General features: G+C 39.0%; 1 protein-coding gene across 1 annotated transcript in view; it reads right to left on the reverse strand.

Moving 5' to 3' along the window:
* The window catches only part of VPS41 (VPS41 subunit of HOPS complex), a 192334-nt gene that overhangs the window by 6534 nt on the left and 166503 nt on the right, over positions 1 to 19297 (reverse strand). Inside the window, exons 24-27 of the mRNA XM_023226348.1 lie at positions 18161 to 18301; positions 16762 to 16898; positions 2635 to 2734; positions 2486 to 2530 (exon numbers count right to left, since the gene is read on the reverse strand). Of these exons, the coding sequence (XP_023082116.1) occupies positions 2486 to 2530; positions 2635 to 2734; positions 16762 to 16898; positions 18161 to 18301 (423 nt within the window). The remainder of the gene's footprint in view (positions 1 to 2485; positions 2531 to 2634; positions 2735 to 16761; positions 16899 to 18160; positions 18302 to 19297) is intronic.

Consider the following 19297-nt stretch of genomic DNA (forward strand, 5'->3'; position numbering starts at 1 on the left):
CTTCTTAAGCTGATAAGCAACTTCAGCAAAGTCTCAGGATACAAAATTAATGTGCAAAAATCACAAGCATTCTTATACACCAGTAACAGACAAGCAGAGAGCCAAATCAGGAATGAACTTCCATTCACAATTGCTTCAAAGAGAATAAAATACCTAGGAATCCAACTTACAACCTATGTGAAGGACCTCTTCAAGGAGAACTACAAACCACTGCTCAGTGAAATCAAAGAGGACACAAACAAATGGAAGAACATACCATGCTCATGGATAGGCAGAATCAATATTGTGAAAATGGCCATACTGCCCAAGGTAATTTATAGATTCAATGCCATCCCCATCAAGCTACCAATGAGTTTCTTCACCGAATTGGAAAAAACTGCTTTAAAGTTCATATGGAACCAAAAAAGAGCCCGTATTGCCAAGACAATCCTAAGTCAAAAGGACAAAGCCGGAGGCGTCACGCTACCTGACTTCAAACTATACTACAAGGCTACAGTAACCAAAACAGCATGGTACTGGTACCAAAACAGAGATATAGATCAATGGAACAGAACAGAGTCCTCAGAAATAATACCACACATCTACAACCATCTGATCTTTGACAAACCTGAGAGAAGCAAGATATGGGGAAAGGATTCCCTATTTAATAAATGGTGCTGGGAAAATTGGCTAGCCATAAGTAGAAAGCTGAAACTGGATCCTTTCCTTACTCCTTATACGAAGATTAATTCAAGATGGATTAGAGACTTAAATGTTAGACCTATTACCATAAAAACCCTAGAAGAAAATCTAGGTAGTACCATTCAGGACATAGGCATGGGCAAGGACTTCATGTCTAAAACACCAAAAGCAATGGCAGCAAAAGCCAAAATTGACAAATGGGATCTCATTAAACTAAAGAGCTTCTGCACAGCAACAGAAACTACCATCAGAGTGAACAGGCAACCTACAGAATGGGAGAAAATTTTTGCAATCTACTCATCTGACAAAGGGCTAATTTCCAGAATCTACAAAGAACTCAAACAAATATACAAGAAAAAAACAAACAACCCCATCCAAAAGTGGGGAAAGGATATGAACAGACATTTCTCAAAAGAAGACATTCATACAGCCAACAGACACATGAAAATGCTCATCATCACTGGCCATCAGAGAAATGCAAATCAAAACCACAATGAGATACCATCTCACACCAGTTAGAATGGCAATCATCAAAAAATCAGGAAACAACAGGTGTTGGAGAGGATGTGGAGAAATAGGAACACGTTTACACTGTTGGTGGGATTGTAAACTAGTTCAACCATTATGGAAAACAGTATGGCAATTCCTCAAGGATCTAGAACTAGATGTACCATATGACCCAGCCATCCCACTACTGGGTATATACCCAAAGGATTATAAATTATTCTACTACAAAGACACATGCACACGTATGTTTATTGCGGCACTATTCACAATAGCAAAGACTTGGAATCAACCCAAATGTCCATCAGTGACAGACTGGATTAAGAAAATGTGGCACATATACACCATGGAATACTATGCAGCCATAAAAAAGGATGAGTTTGCGTCCTTTGTAGGGACATGGATGCAGCTGGAAACCATCATTCTTAGCAAACTATCACAAGAAGAGAAAACCAAACACCGCATGTTATCACTCACAGGTGGGAACTGAACAATGAGTTCACTTGGACTCGGGAAGGGGAACATCACACACTGGGGCCTATCATGGGGAGGGGGGAGGGGGGAGGGATTGCATTGGGGAGTTATACCTGATATAAATGATGAATTGATGGGTGCTGACGAGTTGATGGGTGCAGCACACCAACATGGCACAGGTATACATATGTAACACACCTGCACGTTATGCACATGTACCCTAGAACTTAAAGTATAATAATAAAAAAAAAAGACTGGCAGTTCCAACTAGATGGCAGGTATTATGTATGTTTCCAGTGAAATGTGAGATAACTTGGGCATGTAGAACCATATAGCAGAGAAAAAGATTAAAGAAAAGAGAATGCTACCTATAAATTTTTTTTCCCAGACACATACATGGTTCTCCTACCTTGAAATTTAAATGCTGATGGTTAGTTTTCATTTTGTTTTATCCTAGATTACAGTTCTAAAAGAAGGGCCCCCGAACCAGTGGCATCAACATTACCTGGGAACTTGTTAGATTTCTCAGTTCCTGCCCTGGAAGTCTGCAACCAGAGACTCTAGGGAGACTGACTGGGCCAGCGATCTGGGTTCCAACAAGCCTGGTGGGTGATGCTGACTCACCCTACAGCTTGAGAACCTCAGCTCTAAGCAATGGCAACACCAGCATTCCACTGAGCGGGATGTGAGTCACAACACTTCTCTCCACTGGGTTATTCTGAAAGTTATACATTTTTTATAAACGGTAGTTGGCTAATTCCAAAATTTTGATTCCACTCATCATTAAAATACATATTTGGGAAAGTTTTTGGGAAAACCTTCTTACCTGATGGAAGAATAGGGGAAAGGCACGACTCACAGATGTTCTCCTCTGTAAGAAAGCACACACACTTTGGATTATGCCCTGTTTATACCTGCTTGGCTGTTTCTGAAAGCAGGGCATGCAGCCCATATGATTATTTCAATTTTACCCACCATCAACAAGAACACCTTTCATTTGAGTTCGGTGCATTTTCTTCAGTAAGGACAAAGAGTCAGCTACGAGAATCTTCTTGCAACCTTCACGAAGGAGAATCTAATGCACACAGTTTAAAAGAAAAGCCATCTTAAATAGACTCAAATCTGAGGGGTGAAGGGACACTGTACTGGGGATTCCAAAAGCTGGCATGCTTGAAATACTCTAAAGGGGCACTCACTGATTCTCTTGCCCTCAGTACCCTCTTCCCGCCAAACCACTGTCAGGCTGACCTGGCCAGCCAGGATCCACTCATTACACTGTGCATCGTTTCTTCCAACCATACACTGGCTCCTGTAGCATGTGTATAATCAAACATACATTCCAAGTCTGGCAAAGAAGGTCCTATATTAACTAACCCTATTGTTAGAGGGCTTCCTTATACAGATTCTCTTGGGCAGAGTTTGGCTCCTACATCATGTGCTCATTCCATTCTTCAGATCTTTAACCAGAATGAAAACCTGTTATTCCAAAATCATCCATTTACTTCATAAATTCATCTATGTACTGCACAAATAAGTACTGGGTCCCTATCACGTACAGGGTACTGGGTATAGATAATAAACTAAACAGATACAATCTCTGTCCTAAATGCCCTCCAGGCTGCAACCTTTTTCTTTCCAAATCCAATCCAAACCATTCAGCGTAGTGCTATGAATGTGGTGTGTGTGTGTGTGTGTGTGTGTGGTATTAACTGACTATAATAACCTTCAAATTTGGTGACTCCTGGGAAGGCTGACAATTGAAAAAAAACCATGGATCCAAATATTGTGTCACAAGAGTCATTTTCTTATTCTTCACCCCAGCATTACAGCTTTTGTTTCTTTACACATTTTTCTTATTCCTCTGTAGGCTTTTTACTATTTCCCCCCTTCCTGCCTGGAGAATGACAAGAGATATCACAATGCTTTGGCAGCCTCAGAAGTCAGAAGCACACAGTGGAGGATGATGCCCTCCACTTGGCTGGTACCAAGGTTGTATTTCAGAACTGGAGGCATGATGGGGTCCAAGATTCTTCCCTGCTTTTAGGTGGGGACACAGCAGGGGCAGGCAACACTTTACCTTTCATGCCCATTCTGAGGGGCAGAGTGTGAGCTTCCACCCTTTGCTGGGTTTTCTTACGTATTAGTAGGAAACTGAGAGAGGCCCAGGAGGTGCACATAAGCCAGATGTCATTTTATATTTTATTATTATTTTTTAACCAGAACTTGTTGCTGCTTTTTCAGAGGGAGAAATTCAAGGCCTGATGGACAGAGACGCTCTGGGGCTGTGCCTGTGGCTTCTCCCTTTGGGGCCTATGTGTCTTATCATACGTGGTTATGTGCAGTAACACACGTCACATCATAGAAATTCACATAACAGATGGCGCTGCCTCACCACAGTGCAGCTCCGAGGCTGAGAAGCATGTGTCTTTCAGTGGCAAGTTCTGCTGTTTAGAGGGGGCACTCTGGCTTTCTTCATACTGAAGTTACTCTCGACTCGACAACCTACATGGGCATTTTGCTTTCATAAGTTTTAAATTCATGCCACTGGGGGAGAAAAGTAAAGGAGCAGCCCACCACAGCCCTCTATCCTTAGTGGTCCACGTGTTCCTCTGAAAATCCCAAAGAGCACTGGCTTTGGGTGAATCCCGCCAAAAGCCGTTTCCCCCTAATTATCCAAAGACAAATTAATATTCAGGAAAACAAAACTAATGTCTAGATTCAAGTTCTATGTCTGCCATTTCTAGTACTGATGAACAAGATTACATGACTTTAGTATTCCTACATTAATTGAGAAACTGCCTATGAAGTTTTCTTGTTCAAAATTCTACCAGGAATCAAATGTTTTTGGATTTTTTTTTTTTTTTTTTTTTTTTTTTGAGATGGAGTCTCACTCTGCCGCCCAGGCTGGAGGTGCAGTGGCACGATCTTGGCTCACTGCAAGCTCCGCCTCCCGGGTTCACAGTGTTCACAGTGCTGGTTTTTGGATTTTTTTTAAAAAACACATTACCTGTAATCCCAGCACTTTGGGAGGCGGAGATGGCCGGATCACGAGGTCAGGAGATGGAGACCACCCTGGCTAACACGGTGAAACCCCGTCTCTACTAAAAAAAAAAAAAAACAAAAAACGAGCCGGGCGAGGTGGCGGGTGCCTGTAGTCCCAGCTACTCGGGAGGCTGAGGCAAGAGAATGGTGTAAACCCAGGAGGTGGAGCTTGCAGTGAGCTGAGATCTGGTCACTGCACTCCAGCCTGGGCGACAGAGCGAGACTGCATCTCAAAAAAAAAAAAAACCAAAAAAAAACACACACATTAAAATTTTAACAGACTGCATTAAAACATACAGGTAGAAGAGAAAAATAACCAATACAGTAAGAAAGATAGCTAAGAAATATTGATGTCAGGAAAACTTTAAGTAAATTTAAAAGCAAACATATAAAGCTGCTTAGCCTTGAAGACAAAAAATAAAAAACAAAGAGTAATGGTTTCAACCACAACATCTCAGATAAAATAATTTAAAAAAAAAAAGGGGGGGCTCTGACTCTCAGTGGGTGCTCCAGGTCCATGGCATGAATAATATAAGAGAAGGGCAGAGGCAGCAGTCTAGACAGAGGCCACTGTGTCTGCAAGCTAAAAAGGAAAACAGTAAAACATGCAAACCAGGAAGGAACCATCTCTTCAGCAGGATTACATTTTTCTAAACAGGTACAATCTGTTTGCCTGCAGAAAGCATTTTCTAGGAAAATTCATTATTCAGAGGCAAACAGCCAGGAGAGGGAAAGTACATAAACACAGCTTACTGCTATTTACTACTTCATTTGGTCAAAATCCAAGGCTCCAAATCAGAAAAACAGGAAAACATTTTAAGTTTCATTTATATGATCCCAGGCAGGTATTTCAAAATATGAGACTATCCTCTATAGAATGTAATCACTTATTCTATAACATCTGTAATAATTTGACGGCAATTAAAGGTGATAAGTGAAGGAAGACAGTACAAGATTATAATGTATTACAATCTACATGTATTGCTTTCAACATCAGATGTATGACAAGGCATTATGTTGACTATGGATTTCTAGTAGCAACTCCACCAGTGACTCATGAAAAATGTGCTGTTGTTCACATTCATTTCACCCTCAAAAGTTCATGTTTGGAATTTCCCATGAGTGTCTTCTTTATAAAGACGCTGATGGCCGAAAGTCAGATGCCACAGCAGTTGGCGTAAGCAGATCATTCGCACCCCTTTTTGACCTTCACACTCACGATTCTGGATCACTGCCATGTTTCAAGGTCATCTTACCCAGCCTATCTTCCCAGCCATAGCCTATCATCACCTTCCCCATCTCCCTTCTAACTTGCTAATGTGATGTTCTTCACATATTTAGGGCACATGCACTCTCTTCTGTTATTCAGGTTTCAACGACCAGAATGGCACCGATCACTGCTGCTCTTGCTCTGAGCACTTTCATTACTTTGTGCTATTTTTCTTTTTAAAATATGAAATACTAAAAAAAACTGAAAAGAAAAAAAAGACCCAAGTAAGTCCCTACCACCTAGATTTAACAAATGTTAGTATTTTCCCACGCTTCAGATCTCATTCCAGAAAATAAAGTATTACAAACACAGTTGACACCTTCTTGCCCTCTACCATTCCTGCTCCTTCTTTTCAAACACAACTCCAACTTAGTTTAGGGTGTGTCCAACTGAAATATACAGCTGGCTGGGGCTCATGTAGCATAGATACATAGATCATGTAACATAGGTCAACAAGATAAACATCAAGCCTGGGAAAGCGGCCCTTTCAAATAAAAAAGTAAAGCCTCATTAGGAAAAAAACCCTTGCTTCCTGCATGTGCGATATGGAGTGTGGCTGTAAAGCCTACTGATACGGCGTCTACTTTGTCACCAAGAAGCAACAACCCTGAGGTACACTCTCCTGTTGATGCATGTTGAGGTTATGTCCAGTTTAGGGCTACTAAGGAAATCCAAAGGACATTCTTGTACAGATCTTTTTATGGAACTGATTTTCATCTCTTGAATAAATACATAGGAGTGAAATTCCTGGGTCATGGAGTAGGCGTTTGTTTAATTTTTCAAGTAAATGTCAAATGGTTTTCCAAAGTGGTTATATGCCATTTTATACTCCCACATATTAAGTGGGATATCTAATAAAAATACCTTCCCTCTTGAATAATAATCTTACTCTTAATTTTTATGTAAATTTTAGGACCAGTTTATAAATTTCCATGAAAAATTCTTTGGAGATTTTGATTAAAATTTTATTGAACATACAGATGATTATTTTAGGGAGAACTAATAATATTTATGATATGGATGTACTTTTAACAATTGAATAAATGGTGAAGTTCAATTTGCTATTGATTTATGTATTATTTTTGCATTTGTGTTTAAAAAAAAAAGATAGGGCTATAATTTTCCCATATTGCCCTCACGTAATGCTGGTATTAGGGTTCCACTAGCATCCCATAAGGAACTGAGGAACTTTTCCATTCTATTATCTGGAAAAGTAAACGTAAAACAGACATTGCCTGTTTTTATTTAGTTTTATTATTTTTAATTAATTATTTTTTTGACACAGTCTTGCTCTGCACCCAGCTGGAATACAGTGGCATGATCAGAACTCACTGCAGCCTTGACCTCCTGGGCTTACGTGATCCTCCTGCCTCAGCCTCCCATGTAGCTGGGACCACAGGCATGAGCCATAACACCCAGCTAATTTATGTATTTTTAGTAGAGACAGGGTTTCACCATGTTGCTCAGGCTTATCTCAAACTCCTGAGCTCAAGCCATCTGCTCACCTCAGATTCCCAAAGTGACGAGATTACAGGCATGAACCACCATATCCAGCCACCTATTTTTTAAAAGGATTGATAAAACTTGTCTCTAAAACTGTCTATAGGCACTAAAGGAATAAGTGCCTTTATTGTAGCTATACATTTTGACTGCCAATTTAGTTAATGACTACAGGTTTATTCTATTTGCTTGAGTAACCTTTTATAACTTATTATTTTCCTAGAAAATAGTTCAGTTCTTCTGAGTTTTCAAAGATATTGATATAAACTTGTATTCTTTGCTTACTTTAGGTGTTGAAAACTTAGTCTGCATGGACTTTGTTTTTTATGGTTATGCTGATTGTTTCCCCGTGCCTTTTTCTCAAACCTTATGGAATTTACAAATACATTTTGTGATGTTTCCTGAATGTTTATAGACTACAGAAGCTTATAAGCATGCAGTTTTGAAGATATGTCCTCCTCCCCACCAAAAGTAGTTTTTGTTTTCCAAAGTATGCCTAACTGGACTTTCAAAGATCAATCATTTTTAACCCACTAAAAACTTTCTCACCTGTTTCCTCCTGTTTTACCCTGGTTTCTTATTCTCTGTGTTGGACAGCCTCTGATATCACTTTCAGAACTTAAAACTAGTTTGAAACATCTTTTCTATGAAATATCTCTACGTGGTAAATTAAACAGCACCATTATTAACCTTTGCTTTGTAATCTGCATCTCTTATTAGAATATCACTGACAATCGGATGGGTGTAGCTCACACATATAATCCCAGCACTTTGAGAGGCTGAGATAGGAGGATCTCTTGAGACCAGGAGTTCAAGACCAACCTGGGCAACATAGTGAGATCCTGTCTCAGCAAAAAATTAAAATAAAAAAATTAGCCAGGCATAGTGGCACATGCCTGTAGTTCCAACTACTCCAGAGGTTGAGGTGAAAGGATCGCTTGAGTCCGGGAGGTCAAGGCTACACTGAGCTGTGACTGCACCACTGCCATGCTCCAGCCTGGGCAACAAAGTAAGGCCCTGTCTCAAAACGAAACAAAAAGAATTTCACTGAGGATACACCAGGCTTTTCTTTCCTCAACTTCATAATAGTATTAATTCTCATCTCAAAAAATACTTGTAGGTATAGCTTAGAAAGTACAATACTACTTTTCAGAGATTTATTTTCCTTATGGGACTTTCCTGTATTTTTCCAAGATTATTCAAATCTAGGGGTCAATTTCTTCTTACATCCTACTCCAGGATTCTTGTTTTCTTAATATTACTTTGTTTCCTTCCATAGTTCTAAGTTTTTCTAAATTACATATTTTATCAACAAGACCTTTATTCTTTCCTTTTCATCATTTTGAAGTCAACCAGCTATGGCTTCTATAAACAATCTGTTACATATTATATTTTGTGCTACTGTAAATTTAAATAAGAATGAATTTACAACTGTTGAAAACCAACATGACAACTTAGATTTGCCTTATCTTCCCCTTTTCTCCTTATTTCTCGGCAGTTAGTCATCAGTGATAATAATCCCAACCAAAAGCAAAACACCAGACCCATAGAGGTTTTATAAAGCAATAAAAAAACTGTATATCAGCAAAGTTGTTATGGTTCATTAGAAACAGCGGCCATGGGAAAAATGCCATCAAAAGTCGCCAAATAAAAATGTGTAATAAAATAATATAAACTTACACATTTTATAATTATTACCTTTGTTATAATTACTTATTACAAGTAGAAAAATTCACAATAAAATAAGTAAAATAAAAATTCTGAAATTTTTCTTTTAAAAGATTCTTTGAACACTAAACATTTTGCTGACATTGCCTTGTTCATACTGCAATGCTTGTCATGAGAACTGCAAATGACAGATAGCTACCTGGTTTGAAAAGCCCCCAGTATGACACGGGGTTAGACAGAGAAACTTTCCCCCTCATTTCTAATCCTTCTTTTAGGTCACAATGCTATGGGACTTGAATTCTTCTTGAAAAAGCTTTGCTTTTGGCTGGGATTCTTATAAAGATAATGAGTTGCAGAGAAATACGAAGGGAAAGAGATCCTAAGGTCTTATGTTGGAGTTCAGAAACAATCTTATAAACACAATTGTATTTAAATTTCTAATAGCACAAAGTATGGATGTACCAAATTAATTTTAAAAGCTACACCTTGTTGTCACAGGCCACCTATGTCACCTAAAAGCTGTGATAAGACAAAACTGAAATAATATCAAAAGGAAAACAACAAATCTCATTTAGTCTTAAAAGTTTATTTCATGAACTTGTAAATTCAAAAACTCTCTCATAGAAGAAAATTAGGAGCTTATATACTGAGAGTCAAAAAGAAACCCATGTAGGCCCAAAAAAAGGTTAGTAAGAAAGAAGCGTTATTTCCTCTTACCCCATTTGGATTGCAAAGTAGAGATATGGGAAATAAAGGACTATGGGACTGCAGCAAATGTAAATTTGGAAAAATAACTTTGGAAGGCATGGAGATGTCTGGAATCAATTTATCAGTTTGCATGAGGTATGTGTGTGTACATGTGTATATGGTATGTGTGCGTGTCTGTGTCTGTATGCATAGTGCACGTAGTTTAACAAAACAGAAGTGTTAAGGCATTTTACTTCTCCCAGAAACATTAATTCAGATCATGAGCTGCATGAACAAAGGGCTGCGTCTCGCTCATCTCCAGGTCTACGAGACCACATGTGGAGGCCCTGTTAGCACATAACATACTGTCTGACACAGGAGGTACTCACATATTTGAATAAATACGTTTATAAGTCACCAAGTATATGGCATTTTGAAAACAACTATTCCGTGAGACACTAAGGCCTCTGACAGCCCCTCTGTTAAGGAGACGCCCATCAGTGTTGCTGACTTCATATGAGAGGGGCTGTCCTGCTACCCAGCCCCAGCCAGGGTTCAATCCAAGGGGCAGTTGGGAGGAACAGGGCAGGGGAGGGAAGGGAGCCAAGGGATGGACAATTTGTCATTTTTTTTTTCTTTAAATAAATGTCATTTTTGAGGCAAAAGAAAAAACTGTGAAAAATAAACCCCAATTATACCTAAAAATCTAAGCTGCTTTATTAGATCCCAAAATAAATATTAAGACTTACATTAAAATATTAGGTTAACATTAAATATGCAGCTGTATTCAGTATGTAAATACATATTTATAAAATGCCTCTGTTAAGAACTTTAGAAACAAAAAATATTTTAGAGATCATCTAATTTCAAGGTTCTAAAATTTCAATACCCAGACTAGTGCCAGACTAGGTGAGTAAGAAATACCAAGGTGGTTTAAGGACATGTTCCCTAGTCCTTCCCAAGAGAGTCTTATTCAGCAGATCTGGGCTGGGTGTCTCAAACTATGTAATGTATACAAGAATCTGGTGTGCAGCCAGGCTTCACAAACACTGGCTTAATCTAATTGGGAAACCGAGCTCCAGAAAGCTGAAGTACCTTACCAAAGTCTCAACAGGCTTGTTAATGGCAAAGCCAGAACTGGAGCCCAGGTCTGCAAATACCATGTCCATTGCTCTTTAAAAGACAACAGATGCCTATTTGTCTTCCATACCAATTCTGTATGTGACTCTGGTATAAACTGCCAGTACAATGAATGCATCTCCAGAGACTAAATGGGCCCAGCAGTGAGAGATACACAGGATATGATGTGGAAGGCCACACAACAGCACTATGTAGATAGTCCATTTTTTATCCAGAGATAACATAAACGAAGTACCACTAGGCATGCACACAGAACTTCACAGACACTGCTAGAATAGAAAGGAGGATGAAAATCATAATTGTAAAACTGAAAGCATGAGCACCAAAAAGTTTTGGCACATATTTGTCTTATAGACGGATTAAAAACAAAAGCATTTACAAACAGTTACACCTAATTATAGTGAGTGGAAAATCTCATCTACAAAGCTTCTATCTCAAGAAAAAGAACAGTACAGGGTGGATTTTCCCTCCCTCATCAGGTGAGTTGACCTTATTTTCAATATGCAGAGATTCCACATTCACACCACTTTTGAAAGTTGGTGGAAAAGGAAGTCGGGCAATGCTTCTCTTAGATTGGTAGCTGGGGAGATAATTATCTATCTTTAAAAAAATAAAACAAAAACAGCCTGGGTGCGGTGGCTCACGCCTGTCATCCCAGCACTTTGCGAGGCCGAGGCGGGCAGATCATGAGCTCAGGAGATGAAGACTATCCTGACCAACATGGATAAACTGTCTGTACTAAAAACACAAAAATTAGCTGGACATGGTGGCATGTGCCTGTAATCCCAGCTACTCAGGAGGCTGATGCAGGAGAATTGTTTGAACCCGGGAGGTGGAGGTTACAGCGAGCCGAGATCATGCCACTGCACTCCAGCCTGGCGACAGAGCAAGACTCCATCTCAAAAAATAAAAATAAAAATAAAAAATAAAAACAAAACTTCACAGCATTACCCATGAAAAGAAAACATAAAACTGCCAAATGGCGGGAGGCAGAGGCTTGGAATCCTGGCTCTACTGCATGACATGGGCAAATCACGCAACATCTTCTGGCCTCAACTTTCTCATCTGCAGAGCAGGGGCGAGGGCCTGCTGGGAGAACCATGTAGCATGATCCTGCCAAGTATAAAAGGATACAAATACGGGGGTCGATCACCACAATAACACAAGTCCAGAGGAGTTTCCATCACAGTGGAAACTCCTGAGTGTTGTGTCCATCTTGTAAAGGTTAAGTCACAGGTTTCTGTGGTGATCTCCGAAACTTTTGTAATCAGGAGACCCAAACCAGTGCCCAAAGCTGAACATCCTGCTCCAGAGAGAAATGTAGAGAAACCTAACTAGGCAGGTGTTGGCTAAAGGCAATTCAGCTTTGTAGCTAATGCCTTAGCTCCAGTTAGTTAGCCTTAGGAATGTCTGCAGCCCCTAAAGCATCTAAGATGGATGTTTAATCTAGCCCCTGCTCCCTTTTATTTTTCTAGGAAAAACAGAGGTCCAGGGATGTGCAATGACTTGTTCAGGATCATCTGCTACTTTACTTATGGGTTAGACTCACACCAGGGACTCAGGAGGCTTAGCCTGGTGAGATTTCCATAGCACCACGACACCTCCTTAGAAGCAAGTTAAAACATGCTTGCTATATTCTTTTCCCAAGAGGTGTTACCCATAATGAAAAATCCTAAGACCCCACTCTAATTAGCAGATTTTTTAGAGATTACTTTCGGCTACAAAAGGTAATGTAGTCATGGATTTAAAAAAGGCATGAGATTTAGTCAAAGGATCTGTGTTCAAACCCAGTTCATCACCTTCCCAGACTGGCAAATGATTTAACTTTTCTGAGAGTCAGTCTTTTCATCTGTAAAACAAAGATGATAGTTCCTACAGAACTGTTGTGAAGACGAAATGTTTGTCAAATAAAACCGTCAAGAAAAGTGTTTAAGAACAAAGATGCTGAAATTCTTAAGGGAAAAAAGCCTCCAACTACAAAAATGGATATAAATACTAAATAAATAAATGCTAAATTTGTAATGTTTTAAATAGAAAATATAAAACATTAGAAATTTATAGCATAAACTCATTTGGAAACTGGTCAGTGCACGTAAAAACTGAAGTATCATTGATACCATATTGTTTTGGAAATAAGTTACAAAGTAAGTGCTATTTGTCCTTGAAATCAGGCCTAGAAACATTTAAAGTTTATGACGTGCAATACATGCTACTTGCATCTTACTGACTTCATAAAGCTTTTAAAATTTGTGCAGTGATCACACTAACAAGGTAGCTAGGTATAAAAACACAGAAAGTTAAAGGAAGTAAATACTGCTAATGTAGTTGATTATACTATTTCCTTAAACTATGTCATGTCATAGGCATCTAACAAACCTAATGATGCTAACCTTCAGTTGAAGAAAGCTGTTACATTTTAGAAAACGTGAAACCAAAAGCAGAAGAGTTACTCATTTCAAGTTTTTCCCACAACATTCTCTCACCCACCTTCCAATTAACAACTGGCTAATGAATGATCTCCCAAAGCAGTGCCCAAGTAAGTTTTAAATGCTGTATGCTCTATTGTCAATCTCCCTGTAGAGATTTCCAACACACACTAGCAAGAAAAGGTGCTGAGAAACCCTGTGAGAACACTTCCCCAACATCTGACCACAGATCCCTACATTACTGAATGGTTCTTGATATCCCCTGGGGTTACTGTCCCACCCAACCCCATCACACACACGGTCAGTTCCAGATTCCTGGAAATTGATGAACATGCAAAATTTCTCCCGAATTTTCAGATTGAATAGCCTTGCTAATTTTTTACTTACTAGGTGAGAGTATGTGAAAAACAACATAGTTTAGTGAAATACAAAATAAAAAAAGAATAAAATAAAAACATGCATGTGAAATCCTTCTGGAAATTGCAAAACGCTCTCTGGATAGATTTATTTTTACAGTGAACTTTAATAGATTGCCTAGAGAAAGGAAACACATTAAGTGGTCATTAATATATTATGCAAAAAGAGCAGAGAAATATTTTAAACTCTTTATCTATGAGTGAAAAATAATGCCTGGAATTCTTTGAACAACCTGCCCCCGGAGAGCATTTTCTGTTTGCATTCTCCAACAAGATGCCTGAGCTCCAGTGGGGACTCCAGATGCAGCAGTTTCTGCAGGCTCTGCTGCCTTCCCTGTTCATCTCTCCCTCACCCTCTGAGAAGCCACTCCTTGGTTGGGGGATTCATAGGCAACCACAGCTTTTTGGACCCACTGGCTAAATAATTCTGAACCTCCTTAACACATTACCGAACTACATACTTACATATCTTAAGGAAAAGCTCTAGTTAAGGAAAAATACTGATTTAGCAGCTTCTTTAGTATAAATGTTTATGTTAGGCATTCATTTTGCATCTAATAATAATTTCATTTTTATTTCCAGCTGACTCAGAACGATGCAAATTTATTTATTAAAAATGAATGAACACGGAGACCACAGTGGTGCCCATGAGCTTGGTTCTCTGGAAGAATGACCTAGACAGAGGAATGCACTATGTGGTTTTGCAGTCATTGTGGAGGCTGGGGGAAAAGAAAGGCACAACTTCTAACCTGGAGGCCAAGTTTCTTGCACTACTGGCGAAAGGCAGAGGGATAATTATTGACTACTTCCCTTGGGGGAGGGTTGTCCAGAGACACCTAAATGACTTCTCATCAAATGTGGATTTGAAACCTAAAGCATATCCTGGCATGCCTGGGGTTGGTAAGGGCCAGTGAAGTACAGGTCGTTATCAAGCTCACTCACACTCAGAGGCTTATAAGGTCTGAGTCACACTGTCACACTGAAACCACTTTCATCAAAGCCCAATTCTGACTTTCTAAATTAGTGACTTCCCCAGGCAGGGACGTCACCTTTCTGGATTTCCAGGGCGCGGCCATAAAAGGCCAGCTCCTCATCCCACCTCTCTTTGCCTATTAACCCATTCCCACATTTTTATTTCCTTCTTGCCTTTCTCATTCTCCTTCCAATAACCTTTCCCCTGGGTCATCTGCAAACCTCCAAATCCCACTGGAAATACATGCCTGTATATCGTTAAGCTTTTTGCGGAATAGGTAATCTACTTCTTTGGCTTAACTGAATACAAATTTCTCTCCCATGAACCCAATTTCTCACAAAGCTCTCCTGAGTGAGGTCTCCATGATCTCTCACACCCCCATTCCCACCCCCACTCCCACCTTTAAACTTCTTCACTTTTAAAGTTGTGTTGTCCAGTTAATACCACTGTCCCCTGTGGACTCTTCAATGAGAAGCTGGAGCCTGGCTTAGGGCACCTCGTTTCTTCCTCCTGGCCTTCATGTCCATTAGGATGACTCAGAAAGGCTGTGGCCTCAGTTTCTCTACTAATTCTACACAAATGCCCTTTACCATCATTCCACTTTTTGAACATGTATACACCACGACTCCGCTTCAGAAACATTAATGACGTCGCACTCTCTGGCACAACCTCCTGTCCCTGCAGCTCTGCCATCCCTTTCATCTCTTATATCTGTTTTTGATGTCACCAATGTTCCTCCAATATCTTCTCCTTTCCACCATGCCTCTTACCTAAGGCTGTTACCCTGAGTGCAGGCAGACTTCTACTTTGCAACCTGCATGGTGAATCCTGGCCCAATGGATCTCATATCATAATGCTCCTCAGCTAATAGCCTTTTCTTTTGGCTTTACCTGCAAAAATTATTTCTAGGAAAGCAATTTCATCCATTATTAACACAAACTCATTTTCAAGTGAATTAAGAGGAAGAACAACAGTCTGAATTTTTTTTTTTTGAGACGGAGTCTCGCTCTGTCGCCCAGGCTGGAGTGCAGTGGCGCGATCTCCGCTCACTGCAAGCTCCACCGCCTCCTGGGTTCACACCGTTCTCCTGCCTCAGTCTCCCAAGAAGCTGGGACTACAGGCGCCCGCCACCACGCCTGGCTAATTTTTTTTTGTATTTTTAGTAGAGACAGGGTTTCACCGTGTTTGCCAGGATGGTCTCGATCTCCTGACCTCGTGATCCACCCGCCTCGGCCTCCCAAAGTGCTGGGATTACAGGTGTGAGCTACCGCGCCTGGCCAACAGTCTGAATTTTTAAGGAAATGTTTTAATTCAAGTTCTATAGAAGCTACCAGCATCCTGAAAAATAGCAATTGCTAGAGTCTTTTTAAGGAAAAGATTAAGATGCTTTGTAATTAGCATAATAATTTATATGAAAATAATGAGTTCCACTGTTCTTATCACAAATTCTGATTTAACAAGGATAATAAAGTTGCACTATTCTAGAAAACAGACAAAAGGTTAAATAAAATCCTACATTTTAACAGCTTTCAGGCAACAGATTACTGAATGGCTTCAAAGAAAATTATTACCTTACTGAAAAACATTTTTGTTAATTCCCTCGAACGGACACAATACTTATTCTCCCTAAAAATGTTGGGGTGGCCTGATCTAATGGCCACTATAACTGCTTTCATACCTCAATTTCATGTTATATTAACCATACAAATGTAAGAATGTCTGCTCAAAAGCAAGTGAAAATTGGAGACGGCTAAAGAATCAAATAGCCTTCTTAAGGCCTTTAAGGTATTACTGGACAACACAATTTTAAAGGTGACGTTTCTAATTACTCTGTTTCAACAGTTTTCTAAATATCTGGGCCTAAATAAAATGTAACCATAAAATCGAAAGTTTTTAACTGATACCTAACATAAACCCTAGAAATATTTATCCAGTACTAACTCATTCAGCATGCTCATTTGTCCAAGAAAGCATACTTACTTGCAAATTGTAGTCTTGCAGAATTTTAACCAAGGAATCTCTCAAATTGGGAATCTCCATTCCTTCCTTAATACGGTGAATCAGTAGAATTGGGTCAACATGTGTGCCAATGTTGTTTAACAAGCCAGTAATAAACGCTACAAAATATCACATAAAACAATGAACATATAAGCAACATTATAATGCAATTTTAGACCAAAAGTAACTCAAAGAAAAAATTATTTCCTTCAAAGTAAGTGTTAAAACCATTTAAATTTCTAAACTCTTAAGAATTAATCTTCTAAACTTCGAAGAACTAACTAACGCTCCTTAAGACTTGAAGGAGAAAGTCAATAAGAACTGTTTTAAAACAGTTGAACAAATGATTACTTGCCTTCAAAATACAGTTTTTAGCATCAAATGGGTGCAAACAGCATTTATTGACAACTGATTACCGCTCAGGTATTATAAACACTTTCCTCAAATCCTGTGCAAGGTAGGAATGCTGTGGCCGCATTTTACAGACAAGGGAAATGGGGTGTTTAATTTTTCCAGGGTCACACAGCTAAGAAGTAATGTGCCCAAATTCACTCAGGCCAGCCTCAAGTTTATGATGTGTTCTGTGACATCACTTTGCCTCTTGAGATTCTTAAACTATTCTTTATCTTGCTAGTTACAAATGAGACTCCTTATATTGTCAAGAGGATAGTTATTAAAGTCAATTTCAGATTAAGGTAGTTACATGAACATAAAGATTTCCTACCAAACTTAAAAATAAAAAAAATAAAAAAAAAAAAAGGAAAGAGGAAATTTCAAATCACCACTGTTAGTTATTTTCAAAAGAGTCGGGTTTCTGTAGGTGACTGCTTTTGTTTTTTCCTTTCCAAAATGGGAGACCCAATGCAAATAGTCAAGCTGAGGACCAGCAAATACAAACTCTGGGTGCTGTACTGATAAAAATAGTGCAGGAAAGAGGCTAAATGCTACAACGCAAACATCCAAATACCATCAATGTCCAGAACAGTTACATGTTTCCAAAAAAGACTGGTAAGGTCTATACACTTAAACTATAAACACTCCCATATACAAGCTAAAAACAAACAAAAACACACCAACACAACCCAGATGACATTTATTCAATTTGCTTGCAGCAGGTAAAAACATGCCTCATGGGGACACAATTAACAAACTGTGTAGCCACCTGTTCTTCATCACATTCAGGTAATGCAAAGTGACGAGGCTCTAGGTTTTCCAGCACAGGAGGAGTATTGGAAATCATTACAACACACCTGGCCTATTTTTATTGTAGGTACACTGCCATTTTTTTAACCCAATGTATCTTGAGATAGTTTTTAATCTAGACATAACTGGCTACACTGACAGAAAAAAAGTTATAACCACAGATGGCTTTTAAGCTTACGTGGTTTGTCGATGGAATATAAAATCAAATCTTCCCACAGCTCTCCATCATCTTGTTCCTTGGCAAATTCGATTGCTTTATCAACATCATGTAATTCCTCCATAATCATCTTCAGGGCACTTCGGCTATTACCCATTCGGCCTAGGTGGGGTGAAGATGGGAGAAAGAGTTCATTTAAGGTATTTTAATGATTTTTTTTAAAAAACTGCATATCTCTTAATTTTTTTACACAGTTGGAAAGCTAAGACAAGGCTATTTTCTCATGTGACACCAACATTTACTCTCTATAACATAGTAAAATAAATACCTCCTATTTACTGGATGTTTACTCTGTGCTGAGTACTCATTTAAGTGCCTCATATAAATGGCATCATTTAACCATCACTACCATCCTATGAGGCATGTTCTACTAATATTCCTCTTTTATAGAAAAGGAAATAGAAATGTTAGTAGCTTGCTAAGATCATACAACTACTAAATAGTACACCCGGAATTTGAAGCCAGGTCTGTCATACTCTGACTTACTTTTGGTAGACTTATATACATTCTGGAGGTCAATACCTTCACATTCAGATACACTTAAGACTTTTAAAGTCCCTAAAGTCACTCTGCCTCATGATGTAGCTGTGCATATTGCTTTTCTGATACACTTTGTGCCAACTGCAAATTCGATTATCAAAGGGCTACCTCATTTTCTTCTCTCCCAAGTTCAGAGGAAAGTCTTTCAATAACCCTCATGAGATGAAAGTATTTATCAACCACGCTTCTATTGGCTAATCTTCTTTACATACTTTGCTCATTGATCTATGGCATTTTAATAGTTTAAATTTTCCATGAGTTTTTAATACAGTACATGTAAGAAAGCCTTACTCGCTGGAGGGACAGCAACTGCCTGGTTGTAGGTTGTCACCCTTACTGCTGTCTCCGGGCTTGCACAGGAACTAGTAAAGGATCTGGAATCCTTCTCACTATACATGGCCATTATCAACCAATAAAAGCTGGTTCGTGAATGAAATGATATCCCATTTGATACCCCTTCCATAGCATTTTGTGTTTCTTACAAATATTATTTCCACAGCCTACGTCTCTAAAAATGGTTAGTTATTTAAAATGTTTACAGGATTTTCAAGTTTTTAT

This window comes from Piliocolobus tephrosceles, chromosome 8 (assembly GCF_002776525.5).
Source record: "Piliocolobus tephrosceles isolate RC106 chromosome 8, ASM277652v3, whole genome shotgun sequence".
NCBI lineage: Eukaryota > Metazoa > Chordata > Mammalia > Primates > Cercopithecidae > Piliocolobus > Piliocolobus tephrosceles.